This window comes from Mirounga leonina, unplaced genomic scaffold, assembly GCF_011800145.1.
Source record: "Mirounga leonina isolate KUSES-001 unplaced genomic scaffold, KU_Mleo_1.0 Mir_154, whole genome shotgun sequence".
NCBI lineage: Eukaryota > Metazoa > Chordata > Mammalia > Carnivora > Phocidae > Mirounga > Mirounga leonina.
This window is the reverse complement of record NW_023270389.1, coordinates 33,438,450-33,458,156: the sequence shown is the minus strand read 5'-3', so window position 1 is coordinate 33,458,156 and position 19,707 is coordinate 33,438,450. Positions and strand designations below refer to the sequence as shown.

The 19,707-nt window shown below is 48.9% G+C and overlaps 1 protein-coding gene across 1 annotated transcript in view; it reads left to right on the top strand.

Moving 5' to 3' along the window:
- The window catches only part of PLXNA2 (plexin A2), a 211,421-nt gene extending 203,797 nt beyond the window's left edge, over positions 1 to 7,624 (top strand). The window contains exons 30-32 of the mRNA XM_035010443.1: positions 729 to 941; positions 1,614 to 1,764; positions 2,524 to 7,624. Of these exons, the coding sequence (XP_034866334.1) occupies positions 729 to 941; positions 1,614 to 1,764; positions 2,524 to 2,619 (460 nt within the window). The 3' untranslated portion in view covers positions 2,620 to 7,624. The remainder of the gene's footprint in view (positions 1 to 728; positions 942 to 1,613; positions 1,765 to 2,523) is intronic.
- The last annotated feature ends 12,083 nt before the right edge of the window (positions 7,625 to 19,707 follow it).

The window sequence follows — 19,707 nt, the reverse complement described above, 5'->3', positions numbered from 1 at the left end:
GTACACATTCCCAAGATGCAAGAAGGAACACTCCTGACGACTGATCAGTTCCTCTTGGGGTGGGAAAAACTCTGAGCTACAGTGAGTTCATTCCCAGCAGGCCAACAATGGCCTCCTCTCCTCCCCCTGCCCCTGCCCAGAGAGAAGAGAGCCCTGGGGAGAGCCCTGAAAGAGCTGCCCCAGGGGGGCCCACTCCTCAGCCCCACCAGGCCTGGCCGGCCCTGGGAAGCAGCGCAAGGGGCCAGGCTGGGTGGGGAGCACAGGTGGCCCCCTTTGTGCGGGCTCCCAGGCAGCGCCTGGGCCTGCTGGCTGCATCCTTCGGCACAATGGCCATGGGCACTGCGAAGGGACTCTAGGAGTCTGGTGGCTTTGTCTGAAGCTCTGAGAAAATCACGCAGTTCTCTGTCCTTGGGCTTCCCTGGGGGCATGGAGGCCTTTGGGAAAAGCTGCCAGGACGGAACAGAACACACCCACAGCTACCCCTCGGTGGTTAAGGCTCAGGGTCAGCACCCAGTTAGGGTACAATGGTGCCCCTCCTTTTCTTCCCAGGGTCAGGAACAGCTTAGGCTAAATTCACCGTCCTGGCTGGAGCAACTCTCAGTGATTTCGTTCCCTTGCCCTGGGGGAGAGAAGTTTTATTTGTAGAGGGAGGAGAGGAATATTCGTGGACAACATTAAGGGTGCGGCAGAGGTTCGGCCCTCAAGGTCTGCTCTGCCTTCTTCTACAGCCTCCCTCTGCGCTTCTGGGTGAACGTGATCAAGAACCCCCAGTTTGTGTTTGACATCCACAAGGGCAGCATCACGGACGCCTGCCTGTCCGTGGTGGCCCAGACCTTCATGGACTCTTGCTCCACATCAGAGCACCGGCTGGGCAAGGACTCCCCCTCCAACAAGCTGCTCTACGCCAAGGACATCCCCAGCTACAAGAGCTGGGTGGAGAGGTCAGTAGCCCCTCCCCAGGACAGGCCCGCACCCCCATCTGTCTGCTCCATCACAGGGCCTCACTGAGGACTCACAACCCACAACCGTGTTTGTGGTACATTTGGATCTCATGCTTCCATCCTTCCCCTTTATCCAAACTTCCTGCTGGGGGGGAGAAGGGGAAACTTTTGTGCCCTTGGAGGTCAGATCATTATCATTCTGATTACATTTTACTGAGCACACGCTAAGCAACCAGTGCTGTGATAAAGATTTTTTTATGTATCATCTCATTAAAACGGGGTTGCAAAGTAACCCCATTTTACTGATGAAGAGACTGAGATACAAAGAGGCTAAGTAACTTGCCTAAGGTCACACAGCCAGCAGGTAGTAGAGCTGGGATTGGAAGATAAGGAGTCCAGTCAGAGTCTGGTCAGAGTCTGGGCTTTTAAGCATTCTGGCCCCCGCCCCCACAGCGGAAGCTCCCAGCTGGATGGAGTCTGGCCTAGTGAGCACCGGTCTCTAGGCCTCAACCTTTAGTTTGAGGCAAGGAGCCAGAGGAAGTCACATCAGAAGAGAAAGAGGGAGGCAGGAGCAACTGGAGACATCCGGTGCTCTCAAGGGGCCTGAGGTCAGAGTCCTGTAGGTGAATGGGCACCGGGTCCCCGCTAAGGAGCCTGTCCTCTGTACGGCAGATACTACGCGGACATCGCCAAGCTGCCCGCCATCAGTGACCAGGACATGAACGCCTACCTGGCTGAGCAGTCCCGTCTGCACGCTGCGGAGTTCAATATGCTGAGTGCCCTCAATGAGATCTACTCCTACGTCAGCAAGTATAGCGAAGAGGTAAGGTGAGGCCCGGGAGGGGACAGAGAGCCACACGCAGCCAGGATGGCAGTTACTCAGAACGCCTGGCTCAGCCCTTCGATAAGAGCAACAGAGGGTAATTCAGACAACATAGTCATGGAGTCAGAAACCCATGAGTTCAAAACTCATTACCACTCCCTTAGACGGCAGCTTCTCTCTGATTCATCCAGAGCTTTCTTACACATTTCGTTGTCTTGCACTCATTGTTAACACAATAAATAACACTTTTCATAACGTAATTGTTCCTTTCAAAGTGTCGTACAATTAATTTCATCCTTTCTTAAACAATGAATCAGACTATTCCTTGTGCTTGGGCAGACGCTGTCAGTCACGTTTCAGGTACGCAGGTGGGCCCTAACATGAGCAGAGGGCCAGAGGACAGCTCTGGAGAATTCTCAAGGCATGCATTGGCATTGTCCTTGAACTTAGCATTAGTAGTAATAATAATGATGATGATAGCTAATATTTACATAGCACTTTGTCAGATATGCCAAATACGGTCTTAAACACATTGTTTTAAGATATATACATGTATGTGCATACATGTAGACGTACATACATACACACACACACGTGCATACATACCTGTCTTCAGTTAATCATTTATAGTATCTCAGGTTGTGTTCATTAGGGCAGAACGGAAAGGCAGGTAAAGGGATGAAGGATTCGGCCAATCGCTTGCTCTACCTAAATTCCTAAATTCCTTCCTCTACCTCCACCTTTGTTTTTGCTCCTCAGCTCATCGGGGCCCTGGAGCAGGACGAGCAGGCCCGCCGACAGCGGCTGGCGTACAAGGTGGAGCAGCTCCTAAATGCTATGTCCATCGAGAGCTGAGAGACGGAGCCTCACGTTCCCAGGAAGAGGGGTCTGGGAAAGCTGTCACACTTGGAGTCTTGGAAGGCAGGACAAGTGAAGGGGATCAGACCCCAGAGCTTACTGTCCCCTGAGACCCCACCCCGGGGAGAGGGGAGGGCCCCTCCCCGCCACGCCAGCCACGGCCCATCAGCGCCGCTCCTGCAGGGACAGACGGCGGGCATCGTCCACCCACAGCGAACCCCAGAGAGGCAGGGGGCGCTGGGAAGGTGGTTCTTCAAGCCGAGAGGCACAAACTGGGGAACAGTTCTGCCTCTGACTGCTGCTTTGCATGAAAACTCATTTGTTGTATATTGGGGAAATAATGAGAACTTTATTTAATTTTTTTTAAGAAAAAGGAAAAAAAAAAAAAAACAGAAATAAAACAAAACAAAAAGCCTCCCTGTTCATCCCGTCCCACTTCTGTTTCAATCTGATTTCCGTCCCCATTTCTTCTCCCCGCCCTCCCCCTCTTCCTCGAATGACTCCCATTTCCAAATGCCAGAAAAGGCCTACAAAGAGAAGCTGAGAGGAATTGGAGGGGAAACGATCATTTGCTTTCCCTTGAGATTACAAGAACATGAGAAGGAGGAGAAGAATGAGCACAAGTTCACACCAAACACTTCGCAAAAAGAGAGGCCAGTACAAGCTGGAATCATCCCGGCAGCCCAAGGACCATGGCAAGTACTGAACTTGGCACCGACTGTGGAGCCATCGAGGGGCTCAACCTGGCTGACGACCAATGGAGCTTTATGGACCACACACGTGTATATTCTCATCTCTGGAGGGGAGAGCTGTGTCTGTAGGGTACCAATGCTTTTTGCTACTGGGTTTTTTGTTTTTCTTTTATTTAATCTCAAACCTCAAGAAATGAGGAGCTGATCTTTGGTACTTTTCCCTTTGGTTCCCCTAAAGTTACTGTCAGAAGTGGGGGAGAAGTGGGCCTCTCCCAGAGCAGACACCTGGCCTCCCCGAGGACACTGGGCAGCTTTGCCTTACATCAGTCACTGTCATAAACCAGGCCCCCCTGGGGAAAGGGCCTGGAGTGTGTGGCCCAGGACTCCAGGAGATTCCATTCGGGAGTTGATTTGGGGACGTGGGTGTTTGGCTTTAGGTTCCACTCCAATCTGCCGGTGGTTTCTTGCAATTAAAGAGAAAGCAAAAACCACCCACTGTTTACAGCAAGCAATACTTGAAGAGCATACGTTAAAGAAGTGGCCGTATTTATTGTGATGCTTTCTTTCTGTCCCTCTCCTGTGCCTGCAGAGGGGAGACAACCCTCCGCTCATATGTGGAAGCTCCTGATCGTCTGAGCACTTGCCTCAGTAGAAATGACTGTAGCATCCCCACGTTACTGTCTCCTGCCTCTCTTTCTGCCTCCCACGTCCTTGTGAGTTTGAAGGACAAGTGGGTGGCTTCTCACTGGGCTTATTTCGTTCTCTCTCTCTTCTGCTGACACCTAAAACCATTGGATGATCAACTCTCCTGAGTGTAGTTTCTAAACAAAGAGACCAAAGCTCCACACCCTGGGTCTAGAGGCCCCATGAAAGCCAGTGGGAGTCATCCAGAGGAAGGTGGCTCTGTTGATGGCAAGACCTTGGTGACCGGGACAGCCTTCAGAGTTTCCAGGCCTCCCACACTGGCAAGGATCCAAGCAGGCAGCTCCACCTTCTCTGTAAGCAGCATCAGAGGGAGGGAGAAGGCAGGCCAGAGAAAGGCAAAGGGGTGGGAAGGGGGCAGGCAGGAGAGGACCATCCTCCCCCCCGCTCCTACTTTTCAAAGGGCTGCAGTGCTGGGAAACTGGACCAGCCAGCCCCAGAGAGACCAGACCAGGGTCACTGCCTCTGTAATTAACTCTGCGCCCCAGCTTCTCTGTGCTCTGATTTACCTCCAAACAATTCCAATTTCCAAAGGCTCTGCTGACCACACTGGATTCCCAGGAAAGGGCTGGGGGAGGGGGAGCTCTGAGGGCTGGCTTCCATCCCTGGCGTGTGGCTCTGGATCACTGTGCTAACCACACAGCAGACATCGCCTGGTCTCTTCAGCTCCAGTTTCTCGCCTGAATGCCGCTGACAAAGGGAAAGAGAAAAGCATTCAGCAAAATACTCAGGAAACTCGCTCTTTTCATTATAATTCACAACCAGCCATGCCAAGGCCACTTTCTTCTGATAATCCACTTCTGCTAAAGTTTCTCTGGGCCCTATTAATAGCCTGAAAGAAATACTAATGACTGGCCTTCCGCACTAAGCCAAAGTGTTTGCTCTCCGTAGCACCCAGTTTATCAGCTCGGAGCCTGTGATTAACGGCAATGAAAGGAGAGAAGGTTTGTGCAAGAGGAATGTGAGTGGGGGCCTTGGTGCCACAGAAAAATCCCAGCCCATCCTCACATGACTTCCGAGCTCTGAACGAAGGTTTTCTGATCACACCACTGTGCAGACCAGCATCCAGGGTTTTGCTCCACCAAGAAGTAAAAGGAAGTTTGACATTTCGACAGCATCTTGCCAACCTTTGCCTCTATGCATCTACCCAAGCGTCTCCCAGGAGCTACTTTGAGTGACTGTTCACTTCTCTGGGGCTGCTTCCTTGAAGGTTTCTGGAGAGTGTAGAGAATGATGGGGGGATGGCCAGCTGGAGAGTGGAGGGGGGAGGAACCAGAGCTGGAGTGAGTGGTTTGGCCGCATTTCTCGGGATTCCATGAGCATGTCGGGCAAGTTGGGATGGCAAAGGAGGTGGCACAGGGGCATCTCTGAGGAAGGAGTTCAGAGAAAGGAAAACTCGGTGCGACTCAAGCCAGGCCATGAGGGTGAAAGACTGTCGAGCCTTGCCCCCTCTCCAGCTTCCCATCAGTCCCTCCTCCACCAACTTTTGGCTTTGGGCCATCAAGAACCAATGGAGTTCATGCCTATAGAATGAGGAGAACAGGGAGTCACTTGGCCTCTCTCCTCACGATTATCCAATTTGAAGATATTTTGACCTCGTGTAAGGAAAAAGTCACAGCCCCTACCCCCCATGAAGCCCTACCATCTTGGAGGGAGACATGAAGGGAAGTGTCTCTCAAAAATCAGTCCAGCTTCATTTGTTTCATTAATCTGCACAAGAGACAGTTCGCTGGAAAAGGACCCCAGAAAAGTGCTTGGCAAGACAGAAGGTGCTACTGGACAAGACAAAGATGGACAAGATGTCCATCTTGATGGAGCAGATCCCTCCAACTGGCCTGCTACCACCTCTGCTCTCAGCACAGGGTCGGGGATCATGTACATGCCCTCCTCCTTCTCCCCACAGTGCATCTCTCAAATAATTTCTGATCCACCACTGCAAAGTGCTCCCCTTCCTTGCAGAGTTTAGTCATTCAAAGTGTGGATCAGCTGTTAGCCTCACTCAAGGGCAGGGACTGTTTCCTCCATTCCTCCATTCAAAGAGTCTTCATACACCGCAGCTGTCTGCTAGGGACTATTTGGGATGCTGAGAAAGAGCAATCAACAAGACCAAGAAGGACCTTCTTCTAGCAAATTCACATTCTCCAGGCTACTGGTCCCTGCCACCAACCTAGTAGGCACAGCTCTCCCCACCACCTGCAGAGGGCATGAATTTTGCAGAAAGGGGGCCAGAAGAAGGAAGAAAGCCGACCAACCCAGCTGCCTTACCTTATTCTGGGGACATTCCTTCGGTAGTGAGAGCCTCTCTCACTTCCACGGCTGCTGTCTCTTCTGGTAGTACGTCCCCTGCTGCTTGAGCTCCTGACCTTCCTTCATTTCCACCAAATGAGGACAAGAAATAGCAGTCAAGGCCTCTGGCCCTGCTGAGCATGAAGCAGAAGCAATGGATAGATGTGTTGGACTAAAAAACGATCTGGGCAGAACAAATAGAGACTATGTGAAAGCCTCTGGCTGCAAAATCTCCAGGTGCATCCCAGTTGCCACACAAGCCCCCATTAACCTGCAGCAGGTAAACACTGGGCCGGCAGCTGGCCTGGGGGAGACCGTTTTTTTTCCCAGCCACACTGTTGCATCTGAGGCTCCTGAGGCCTGGCCACTGACAGGAAAGACTTGAGACTCTTGGGGCAGGGGCTAGGGGGTGATGAGAAAATGCAAAACAGCCTCATAGTTATAGGGCTGTGGAAGCAGATCCCACAGGGAGACTTGGGAGGTGAAGTTCAGGGCTTTCGATGCCTTGTCTCAGGAACAAGCTTGGAGAAAGTGGCGGCATCCTCTTCATAACTCCAAAGTCTCTCTTCCCCATCTCTTGCCTTCTGCTGGTTTTCCCAAAGAGGGAAGTTTTAGCACCCAGGGCTCAGTGACACCATGAATGAAAGGTAAGTTTCACTCTTGGTATCAGGGACATCCTGGGAGTTGATTGATCAAGACCACTGCTTGTCAAACAAGGCCTCAGCCCAATAAGCAGACTGGAGATTCTTGGCCTCTGGTGGACAGCCCTATCTCCTTCTCCTCACTGTAACAGGGCTCCACCTTCAGACTGGGCTCTATCTTTTCTGCTGTGCAGCCTGCTCCTCCTGTCTAGCCTCAAGGAAGACGGGAGGCACCTTTGGATTTCAGTCAAGGCCCTGACTTTGGCTATATTTGCCATGTTGACATTACAGGTGGAGAACATAATGGAACATGGTCCCCCATTAGCAAGTGTGTTGGGGAACAAGGGGCAAGCTCTTTATACCATGAAACTAGGGACCTGAGCTCACCTGCATTTCCCCCCAACTTCTCCTTCCCAAACCCACTATTCTTGACACACTGGAATCTGTATTATATATATTTTTAAGAAAATACTATGATAGTTGTCTGGTTTTGTTGTTTTTACAGGTGTTGTGGAATAAAAACTGTAAGAAAACCAAGTATTTAAAATGTTCCAATAAAATGGGGTTTTTTTGGTTATTCTAATATATTATTGTGTACCTATTGTAAATATGAAACACTCCTATTTTGCAATCCAAGGACACAATTTGTACTGTTGTTATATATAAATAAAGTTTACTGGATAAAAAAAAATTTATATCTTCAGATAAGCCTGGTTGTTCAGCAGCATATATGCAGAATAACATTTCACGGGCATGTTTAAGAAGCAGGTTAGCTTATGGAAAAAATGAGCTAAGTGGATTTAAGGGACTCTAGAAGTCTCTCTATAGCCAGAGCTTATTAATGTCCAGTCATCATCGTCAACACACACACACACACACACACACACACGCACACGCTGCTCCAGTTTGTACCGATAGGTGAACACTGCCCCCTAGCCCCAAGACCCCAGAATACAGGTTTTCTCCAACAAAAGACAGAGTGCAGATACTTTGGGCTGAGACCCTTTGCCAGGGAAGAATGAGGTCTCAGGAGAATGAGAAGATCCATCCCTGGTCCTTCCTGAAAATCACATTCATTCGTTTATACAAACATTCATTAAGCATCTACCATAGCAGTGCTGGGGGAGGGGGCAGGAATAATAAATGAGAAACGCATGATCCTTGCCCTCATCAAGCTTTTAGGTTGGTGAAAAGCACAAGGATTCTGAAAAAGCAGTGTTTTGGCGACACCATGAGAAGGGTGTTTTTATTGTTTTCCTTTGATTTTCAGTGAAGGGATAAAGGGGGGATCAGGGAATGATGCCAGATATTGTGTGCTCGCAGATCCAGCACGGGGCGGGGCTCTGGCAGGGGGCGGGGCTCTGGCGGGGGATCAGTTGGGCTGCGTGGAGTCCAGGCAAAGAGCCTGGGAGGTAGCGAGTTGATTGGTCGACCCGAGGATGCCACGCCCCCTCCCCCCTTCCTTACCTCCGTTTTTCTCTTTTTCTTTCTTGTATCCCCAAGTGTGTGGGTGACTGGGTGACACTTCCACTCTCGGCAGGTAAAAGGAGCAGATGAGGTCAGCCCGAGAGCCCGTCAGTCTGACATCTCAGGAAACTGCGCACCAGGAGACTGCTGAAGGCTCCCTTCATGATCATGGGGTCAGAGCTGTTTTCTGGGCGCACAGCCTGGCACCCACATCAAAAGCAAAGGCTCCTGAAGGACGAGGTGCAGGCTTGCCCTTCGAGGGCCTCCAATCTGCTGGGGGAGACAGCCCCTGCCTTCAGGGCGCCTCCAGTCTGACGGGGGAGACACGGACCCTGCGCATGTCAAGGCCAGCCCAGTCTTCCGTGGACCGCCAGCACATGGACAAATGGGGCCTGGGACTCGAAGCACAAAATCATATAAAGTGCACGTTCGTGAGTGCAGTGCGTGCTAGGGCTATAGAATTGTGCTGGATTCAAAGAGAGAATCCCTGCTAAGATTTTTCCGTCCTTACTTGGCAGCCTCTGAGTTTATGATGTTTGCGCATGCGTGTGAGACACACACACACACACACACACACACACACACACGCACGCACGCACGCACGCACGCACTGTTCCCTGAGAGACTGGAGAGATGCAAATGCTGGTCCTGAGGGTGAGGAAAATGCCAGCACAACACCCTGAAGAGCCCGGAGAAGAGCAGAGCGCTGAGGCCGGTGTATAATCAGCGCGCTGTTTCCGCCGCACGGAGGGTTTGTCTGTGAGTGCACCCACCAACCTAAACCATGCCCGCTTCTCTTTTAAGCCCCGACCTAGAGCGCTGGAGCGCTCTGCTCCACCACGTGAGAAAGGTGCGATCATTTCCCGCGGCCCTGCTGAGCCCCGGGGTCCCCTCGCGGTGTGGGCCAGGGGCAGCCCCATGAGACGGGGCCCGGGGCTCGGGCAGCGCCCGATGGGAACCCTGCGGTCGGCTGGCCCGGGGCCCGGCGCCCGGCGCCGCAGGGACGCCACGGAGGAGGAGGACCTTTCTCGATGTGGGCTCCCCAATCTTCTTGCCACTCCCCGTCTCTTCCCTCAGACTTGGACTGGAGACAGCTCTTTTATTTTTTTAAGATTTATTTATTTCGAGAGAGAGTGTGTGAGCAAGGGGAGGGGCAAAGGGAGAGGGAGAGAGAGAGGATCTCAAGCAGACTCCCAGCTGAGCAAAGAGCCCAACACCGGGTGGGGTGGGGGGAGGTGGGGGACTGGAGCCCACGACCCCTGAGCCAAAATCAAGAGTCCAGCGCTTAACTGACTGAGCCACCCAGGTGCCCCGAGGCAGCTCTATTATTAAATATCTGCTGCAGGAACTACCATCCTCAGGGAGGGAAGAGACAGGGGAGGAGGGAATCTACCAGAGCCCGGTCTGTTCTGTTCACCACTGTAGTCCCAGGACAGAGCACGGTGAATCCTGCGGGGGGACAGAGGCCAATAAGAATGTTCTGAAAGAATGAACGATTGAGTGCATAAATTTTGTGGACCACCTACCATATTCCAGGCACTAGAAAGAACATCCTCTCATATGATTGGCATGTTCCATTTTTATAGTCCGAGGCTCAGAGAGGTTAAGGGATTTGCTGAAGGTCACACAGCTACGGCAGAGTTCCAATTGCATGCTCTTTCCATGCACTACACTCATTAGCGTCTCATTAGCTCTAGGCCATTTAAGACCTGGAGGTCTTCCCCGGAAATGGGTCCTCCCTCTTGTAACAAGCAGGTGTTGCGGGAGCACTCATCAGCCTCCGCTAACATTCATATTTGTTCAACACAGTCCTCATGTATTCATCATTTGCGGTGAGCAGGTCACTAGATTAGGCGCTGTTGGGCATATAAAGGGGGAAAGAAAGCTAAGTCTTAAAGTTGCAATTTTCTCAGAATTTACAATCTCACGTCAATACCAAATCATAATTCTAAGAGAGGAAGACTCGTCCCTTTTCTTAGTGGGAATTACATATCATTTTTACTACAAGTGCAAAATGTTTTGCCAAACTGCAGCAGTAGGATGCTCAGAGAGCTGGGACCCTCAATTTGAGGAAAACCCTGCATGATAAGGCACTCGAGAGGACTTAGGGAAGTGGGTGCTGCTGGTAACCTGTGCTTGATCACGATGACACTGGGAGCTATCAGACCCTCTGCTCAGCGAGTGAGCTGAAAGACAGAGGAGGCTCCCACCTGTGCTTGGCGGCTAGAAGCTTGGAGCCAAATTCATGGCCCACCTGCAGTGCACGTGCATGCAGGACCCTCTGCTGCAAGTTACTGTAATATTTGTCCTCTTCCTGGACTTTGCTTTATATCTCTGTCTTATTTATCTTTATTCCTCATTCCCTACTCCTTTCTACTTGCTCAATTTCCTGTATCTGTCCCTGGCTAAGAGCACAGGATTTGGATTCAGATTGCCTGGGGTTGAAATCTATTCCCATACTGTGTGTTCTGGGACAAGTTCCATAACCTCTCTGTGTATCAGTTCTCAAATCTATAAAATGGGGATACTATATATTAAATAGGGTTTTGGAAGGGGTTAAATAAGATACTGTATATAATGGATTCCTTAGATATTATAATAGATGAATGAGAGAGAGAAAGTATTAATCCATCCTTCTTTTATGGGCAGTCCAGCAGGACCTACAGGCAGGAGGAGATGAGGGTCTCTATCTAGCTGTGGGTAGAAGCTGAATTAATAATGCTCATAGGTTTCACAAAGGAAACCTGGCGCCTGAGAGTTAAGCCCTTAGGAACCTAGGTATGGATGTTGACAGAGAAAATAGAAAATGAATCAAGGCTTTACCCAAAGGCAGAACCAGCCATGAAGCAGCCAGTAGATATGCTAAAAGTGGATAGAAAGCAGAGAGAAATGAATCAAGCCAAACCCCATGTACTAAAGCCACAGAGAGAGTGTAACCCACTACAAAGTCAGTAAGTGGCTTCCTGAAAGCCTGACTAGGGCCAGGGTCCAAAAAATGTTTGGGGCCTCATTAGAAAGACACCCTTTCACCCAGAGAGCCAAAGGGTAGGCCAGACCCATAGGCCCAGGGCAGGGGCACCAGAGAAGGGCACGTAGGTTGGAGGAAGAGGGCACAGACCCTAGGAGGGCTGATTCCCAGCGAGAAGCCAGGGAAGCAGAGTAGGAGAGGAAATGAAGTGCTTATCAGACCTGGGAGGGGTACTTCCCCTGTCTCCCCTCAGGGAGAAATCTGGGCACCTCCATCCCCAACTGGTTCCAGGTGAGTGTATGGGTCAGGGTTTTCCAGAGAAACAGAACCAATAGAGCAATAGGGTGTGGGTATGTGTGTGCGCATGTGTGCGTGCGTGTGTGGGGTGGGGGTGACGTAGATCTATAGAGACAGACACAGAGAGACCTTCTGGAACTGACTCACACAACTTGGGGGGGGCGGGTAGGCAAGTCTAAAGTCTGCAGGGCAGGGTGGTAGTCTAGCAATTCGGGCAAGAGCTAATGTTGCAGTCTTGAGTCCCAAGGCAATGTGGAGGCAGAATTTATTCTTCTTTGGGAATCCTCAGTTTTGCTTTTAAGGCCTTCAACGGTTAGATGAGTCCCACCCATATTATGGAGGGCAATCTGCTTTATTCAGTCTACTGGTTATAAATGTTACTCACATCTAAAAAGTACCTGTGCAGCAACATCTAGACTAGTGGGTTGTTTTTTTTTTTAAGGTTTTATTTATTTATTTGAGAGAGCGTGTGAGCGAGGAGGAGAGCAAAGGCAGAGGGAGAAGCAGACTCCCCGCCAAGCAGGGAGCCCAACATGGGGCTGGATCCCAGGACTCTGGATCATGACCTGAGCCAAAGGCAGATGCTTAACTGACTGAGCCGCCCAGGCACCCTTAGACTGGTGTTTGACCAAACAAGTGGGCACCAGAGCCTCGGTGAGTTGCCCCATAAAATTAACCATCACAGTGAGCAAACGACAAGTCAACCCACTCTCCAACAGTGAAGCTAAACCCCATGCAAAGGATCTGTAAATCCAACCACTTGGATGCTTTCTTTTTTTTTTTTTTTTATTGTGGTGACACACACATAACAAAATTTACCACCTTCACCATTGTTTAGTGTACAGCTGAGGGGCATTAAGTACATTCACACTTGTGCGGCCATCCCCACCATCCATCCCTGTAACTCTTCTCATCTTGTCACACTGAAACTCTGTCCCCATTAAACAACAACTCTCCATGCTCCTCCCCCGCTGCCCCTTACAACCACTCTTTTACACTTCGATGCTTTTTAAAATCTGGTTTCTTTCACTCTTAATTTCCTGGTAGAAAATCCTTTTGAAAAGTCCCAACCTTTGCTGGCTAAGCAAAGAAGAAAAGGGATGGACATCAAGGAGGTGTGGAGTGACCTCAAAGCCAAGCATGACAAAGGGGCAGGGAGGGTTTCAGCTCCAAACCCAGAAGAGGGGCTGATGCTCCAAGTCATCATGGGGAATAAAAGGAAGTGGGAAAAACTGGAAACTATCCCCTTCTCTGGGCTTTCTCTTGGACATTCATAAATGTCCATTTTCTTAGCCCATTTATAAGGGTCCCACCAAGAAGCATACACCATAAACTGGTACAAAAAAAGAAAAAAAGCTTAGTTGTTTAATCCCCAAGAACCATGCAGAATTCTGTGCTTCCAGGTCCATCTTCCCAGTCTTGTCTTTCCCTGGTTCCCCATCTTCATTTGGCTCCAGGTTTCAGTTCCCTGATGTCACCTCAAGTGCCCCCAACTCTGAGGATGCATTTTAGAAAAGCTGAGCCTGGAGCTCCGGTGGGGCATCCAAGGCTCCCCCCAGCCGCACAGGAGGGTAGGAAGGGAGTCCCCCATCCATGTGGTGCCCAACTCCACCTCCACCCAGGATGACCCACAGAGACTTTAAAGGCCACAAAACCACGATGGGCGTTAAGTCCCCACTGACAGCAGTGAACCTTGAGCTTGGGGAACTACAGGAACCCACCTCCTCTCCCTTTACTTTAGAGGCAGCTCTTAGTTTCCATTTCCATTCCATTTCCCTGTAGGAGGGTGAGGACACCTATGGAGGAGGGAAACAGACATGATCACTCCTCTTGGCCAGGTCCCCCAAAGTGTTGGGGTCCTGAGTTCTTTCTTCCTCGACCTTAAGGTTGAACGTGGTGAGGTGAGGTATCACGTGAGGCGGTATGTGCACACGGGCGAGCTGTGTGGGGACTCCTCTCTAGGACAGCCTGTCCCTCGTCCTTTGTTTGCTTAATCAAACATTTCCTGACAGCCCTGTCTGTGCTGTGCTCTGTGCTGGGCACCGGGAAAGGTCCCAGACTGGGCACCTGACATCCTAGTCTTGTGAGCTTCCCTGGCGGCTCCCTTCACCTGGCAACAATGACTGGACGTCTACCGTGCACTTACTGTCATGAAGGCTACACATACATGATCAGATTGACTCCTATAACCATCTGAAGAGGCAAATACTATTTACTCCCATTTAAGGGATGAGAAAACCGAGGCTCAGAGAGATTATATAACAAATCCAGAATCACACTGAGGTTAGTGACCTCCTCGGGACTTGACCCCACAGTCTTCATGAGCTGTGGCATCAGGGCTCTTAGGACTCATTAAGGGGCCTCACCGGTTCCAGCACATGGTGCTCAAAGCAGAAGGGGTGGGTGGCCCTTACTGCTCAGAGCCAGCCTGTGACAACAGCACTCGAGCTTTCTGGGCCCTCAGGCCTCTCCCAGCAGAACAAGGGCAAGACTCAGAAACCACAAGACTCCTGGAGGCGTGGGTCATGCTCCTGGGTCAATGTGCTTGGGAGTGTGCCCCAGTCATTGGGCCTGTCTCCTCCAAAAGCCCTAATCTGCCACTAAATCACTTAAGTGACCTTGATATTTCCTTTGTCTTTGTTCCATTTACGCTTTCTCCTTTATAAATTGAAGGGACTTAGAAAAGATCAGTAGTTTCCAACTTTTTACCAAAGAAGGTTCATACAGAATCCAGATCCAAGTGGAGTTGTCCTGGTGGAGATAGGAAGCCAAGCCCCAAACCACTCTGCCTCCACTTCCTGCCCCGGGTCTCCACCCCCAACCACCACCCTGTGTTGCACCCTGGATTGCCCCTGAGCACCGTTAGGGCTCCAAAGAATAAGGTCCCCCCTAGGGGCCACCCTCCCTACCAGACAGGGGTGCCTCTGACCCACAGCCAAGGTGTAGGCCAGGTAGAGAGAAGTGCCAAAGGCCAAACTAGAATCCAAGTTCAGAACTCAACCTCTGATCCAAGGAACTAGAGAGAGCAAGGGCCAAATATAGAGCCAACATGGAGATAGTGAAATCAGAATGGGTAATACTGGAATAGCAAAGAGGCAACAGGCCAAGAGGCCCAGAGCCATTCCAGAATTGAAAGTGAAGGATACAGCTGCTTTTTATAGAGTTTCTATAGAGTTCCAGCCCTGAAGGAGAGGCATTCTGGGTTCCTGATGGTTTTGATTCCCAAAGCCACCAGGCGGGTGGGGGTGGCATCTGCAAAGACAATGGCTGACTTTGTGACCTTGAACAAGTCACTTGACCTCCAGGGCCCGTTTTTCTCTCATCTGTAAAACAAGAGGGTTAGACAAAGTCATCTGTAATGTCCTTCCATCTCTGTGGTTTCGTGATTTCCGTGACTCTCGTAATGGAACAAGTAAAATCTGAGAACCAGGGGAAGAAAGTATCAAAGACACACAGTCAGTAACAGAAAGAGCCAAGCTCAGAACCTAGGTACTGAGATTCCTAGCTCAGGGCTCTGCCTGCCTCAAGGGAAGGTCTTCAGAAAAATAATTTGCATTATTACAGTCCCTGTGCCCCCCAAAAGGTAAAGTCCCCCACAAAGCAAATGTGTTTTATCTTCTCATGACCAGATCATTCACTATCAGTCTGTTCATGCATTGCCCATTCCAGACAGCATTTGAAATATGTTTTGCCAGAATGTGAATCATCGATATGATGGAATATTACAGGCCATGATAAACGAAATGTGGGAAGTATGTCAATACTCGGGTATGTGAATGGGGACCGACCTTGAGTGGAAAAGGGGAACCCCCACGGGGACAAGGACGCACAGACTACACGGGTGGTAAAGTGACCATGTCCTCACTGTTTGTTGACCAAGATTAGATGCAAATTTAGATTGTAGTCTTTTCTTGAAGAGAGGTGAAATAAACAAATGTGTATTATTTTTAAATTCTGGCTGTTTTAGCCATCTCAGCCACTGGTTTGGACAGAATGTGATCAGGTCCAAAGAACCCTCCTTTAAGCAATGGGTTTCCCAGCCCACCGGCTCCTTCTCCTCGCTCTGTCCCCATGCCCCACATCTCTGCTTCCCACCATCAGTGGGCACACAGGCTCGCCCCTACACACACTCAGTCTTGGAAGTCAGTGGTTACAAAGGCCAACTTGCCTGCTTAGCTGGGGGGAGGGAACAACAGGCTGGGGGGGTGGGAGGCAGGATGGGAAGCTGAGCTTCTGCCATGGCTGAGAATGACATGGCCCCCAAGGTGACCCCGTTAGCCTGGATGGAGAGAGGACCACTGAGCCTTCACTCAGATGACCAGCTTCAAACACCTGGACCTCACATCACCTGATTCTACCACCAGGACAGCCTGTGTTAGAGACCCCTCAAAGCTCAAGGTGGCCTAAACCATTTTCTCCAGGTGGTAAATTCTCAGGTCAGAAGAGTCCTGGGGGCAGGAGCTGTGGTTCTAGTTCTGCTGAGTCCACCACAGCCCAGAAGTAATCATCATGGCACAATGGGGTTGAAAAATAGCTCTGCCCCTTAGTAGCCGGGTGGTGTTGTTTCTTACTCTCTCTGAGCCAGTCTTCTAATGTGTAAAATGTGGGATTAGCTCAGGTGGTTCTAGCAAAAATTAGACCAATGTATGTAATGTCCTTAGCCCAGGCCCGACGCAGAGCAGGCCCTTAGGAATGAGGAGGTTTCTAGTAAAGCGTTATTAACTTGCACCATCTCCCTGAAATGTTATGGCCCTTCTTTCTCCCTCATTCCGCCCTGGAGACTGGAGCTCCCCCACAGCCAACATCTGGCTGTGCGAACTGTGGGAAGGACAGAAGCAGGGATCGGGCCTCAGTCACCACCACTCTCGGTGTTTTCTCAACTGAAAACCAAAAACCTGGCATCAAACAGCTCCATCCCAGTCCCTTGGGCACTGACAAGCTTCTGGACCAGAGAGGCTCAGATCAAGGGGCTGACTCTGTATGCAGAAAATGAATCCTGGTTTGGGAGAGTGGGGCGGAGACTGCAAGAGCCATCTGGAGGTGGTAGGCTTCCAGCTCATACTGAGGAAGACCAGACAAGAATCAAAATGGTGTGGTATTAGCACAAGAATAGACAGATCAATGGGATTAGGCAGCTCAGAAACAGACCCTATTATATATTTAAGGACTTAATAAATGATAACAGCGTGCTGTAAATCACCAGAGAAGGTATGAATGAAGCAAAAGCTGGGATTGTGGGAAACTGACTATTTGTAAAGGAATAAGTTTTGATCCTCACCTCACAGTGTGCACTAAAATTTCACTTAGATCAAAGAGTTAAACCTGCAAAAACAAAGGAAAGAGAAAAAAAAAAAAAAACAGAACATGTCATTTTCCCGAATGGCAAGACTGAATAGTACAAAGATGCAAATCGTTCATGAATTAAGATATATGTTGAATCTAATCCCTTTCCAAGTCCCAAATGGGATTGTTGGTTTTTTTCTGTTTTTTTTTTTTTTTTTTCTGGAGCTAGACAGCATGATTCTAAAATTCATCTGGAAAATGAGTAGGAATAGCCAATTTTTTTTAAACAGAGTAATTGTGGGAGATTCGTTCTACCAGATAATAAAACGCTACATTTCATATACAAAGATGTCATATTTTAAAATATGTGAATGTATAAGATAAAATAATTAAAACAGTGTGATTATAATGGAAAAAGGAACTGAACAGAATAAGACAGCTCAGAACAATGTACTGTATATTAAAAAAAAACAAATTCAGCATGTGATAAAGGTGGCATCCAAGCCAATGGGGAAAGAAAACATTCTTTAATGCATGATGCTGGGATTAATGGTTAACTGCTTAGGGGACAAATCTATTTAAGTCCTTATCACACAACATGGAACAAAATAAATGTCAGATTTGAATTAAAGGGTTAAGTGTAAAAAAAACAGAACCATAAAATACTTAGAATAAAATATAGATTACTATTTCCATCTCAGTTTGGAGATGGAATTTCTAAGCACAAAAGCAATTGGAGGAGTCACAAAGAAAAAATAGATATATTTGGCTGCATAAAAATTCAAACCATCTCTACAAAAAACATCGTAGAAAATAAAAATAAACAGCAAAATCAACCTGAGAAAAATGTCTGCAACAAAAACATCCAAAAATTAATGTTCTTAAAATATAAAATAGCATTTATACATAAAAAAACCCCTCTAAACCCAAAAGAAAAATGTGCAAAGACCAAGAATAGGCTCTTTGCAGAAGAAATACATGTAATGGTTTAAGCACAAAAAGAAATGTTGAGCTTTGGGGCTCCTGGGTGGCTCAGTCTATTAAGAGTCTGCCTTCGGCTCAGATCATGATCCCAGGGTCCTGGGATTGAGCCCCACATCAGGCTCCCTGCTCGGTGGGAAGCCTGCTTCTTCCTCTCCCACTCCCCCTGCTTGTGTTCCCTCTCTCATGTGTCTCTCTCTGTCAAATAAAAAAAAAAAAAAAGAAGAATGCTTAAAGAAAAAAGAAATGTTGAGCCTCACTAGCAATCAATACACTGGAAGAAAACAGTCATGAAATATATTTTTTCACCCTATCAAATTAGCAAATACTTGTAAAAGTCAATGCGGAGTATTGATGAAGTTATGGTGCAATGACAAGCCCTTTCACACATCACCAGACCCATAGAAATCTGTACAATTCTAGAATGCAAGATGGTAATGAGCCTCGAGAATCTTTAACAAAGTCATTCTCTTTGTTGCAATAATCCCACTTCGATTTTGAGCAAGTAAAAATAAGGACACACATATATATTCATCTATTCTACTTATAATAAAAACTACAAATGAATTAAATATTCACCAACATTTGGATATCCAAAATTTTGGAAAGTTAAATAAATTATAGTATATCTACGAGATGGAATATTATACCATCATTTAACATTACAGCCACCAAGAATCTCTAATGATTGGGAAAACCGTTCACGGTATGTTACAATGTGATCTGAACAGTTTCTACAAGCAGAACGATGATTGTAATTTTTTCTTTAAGGAACAATACTGTATTTCTGAACTCATCTTCCACAACCGCTCTCCGAGGGGAGCAAAAGGTACTCTCCCACACCCTAATCCTGGCAGACCCTCCTCTTCCAGGTCCTCCACCGAGCTCTCCCGTTGACGAACTCTTTTCCTCCTCTATTACTGCCCAGTTAGGATGGCAGATGAACCCCATGCGGGATGCTTTGTAGCTAGCCACACCGCCCACAGAACCTGGCAGCCAGAAGAAGGCAAAGCGATGCCCCAGACTTCATCGTTGCCAGAACCTACCTGGGTTCTTATCTTAGTCCTACCAAGTATGAATGCTGGCTGATGACCTTGGGCAGCTCGCCCCCCGGGCTGGAAAGGATGCTCCAGGAGGGCAGCCTCTCTCCTGTCCACTCTTGCCTCTCCAAAGCTACGGGATTCATAAGGAATGAATGAATGAATGTGTCTTCTGTGAAGTGGGTGAAAGAAGCCCATTTCGCAGAGTGTGATGAGAACCGAATGCACTCATGGAGGTACCAGTCAGACCCACACGGCAGATGCTCGGAGACGCTAGTGCTCACACCACACCCAGCTACCCACGGACAGGGCCTCTGGCTCCCTGCTCTCCTACAGCTAGACAGCTTTGCTGAAGGTAGAAATGGTGTAGCCTTGTCTCTTTGAGTTTTCCCAGATGGTCTACAACACGTGGCTTCCTTCCTCTTCTTTTCCTTTTGGTTTCCTCGGAATCGATTCTGCCACCGGTGAAGGGCAGTAAATTAATAACTAGATTTCCCCCCATGACAACAAGCCCCACAACTAATTGGCTCGATATCTCCCTGTTGCTGTATCACTTTGGGATTCTCTGGGTGAGATATAAATAAGCCAATTCTATTAATAAGCCATTTGACCAAGGGAAGAAAATACACTTCCGAGATCCCGAGGGGCCTGGGGAAGCCGCTCAGTGGCCCATGGAGCGAAGCACTTGATTACAGGAATGAAGCGTGCGGCCTCCGTGCCCTCCTCTC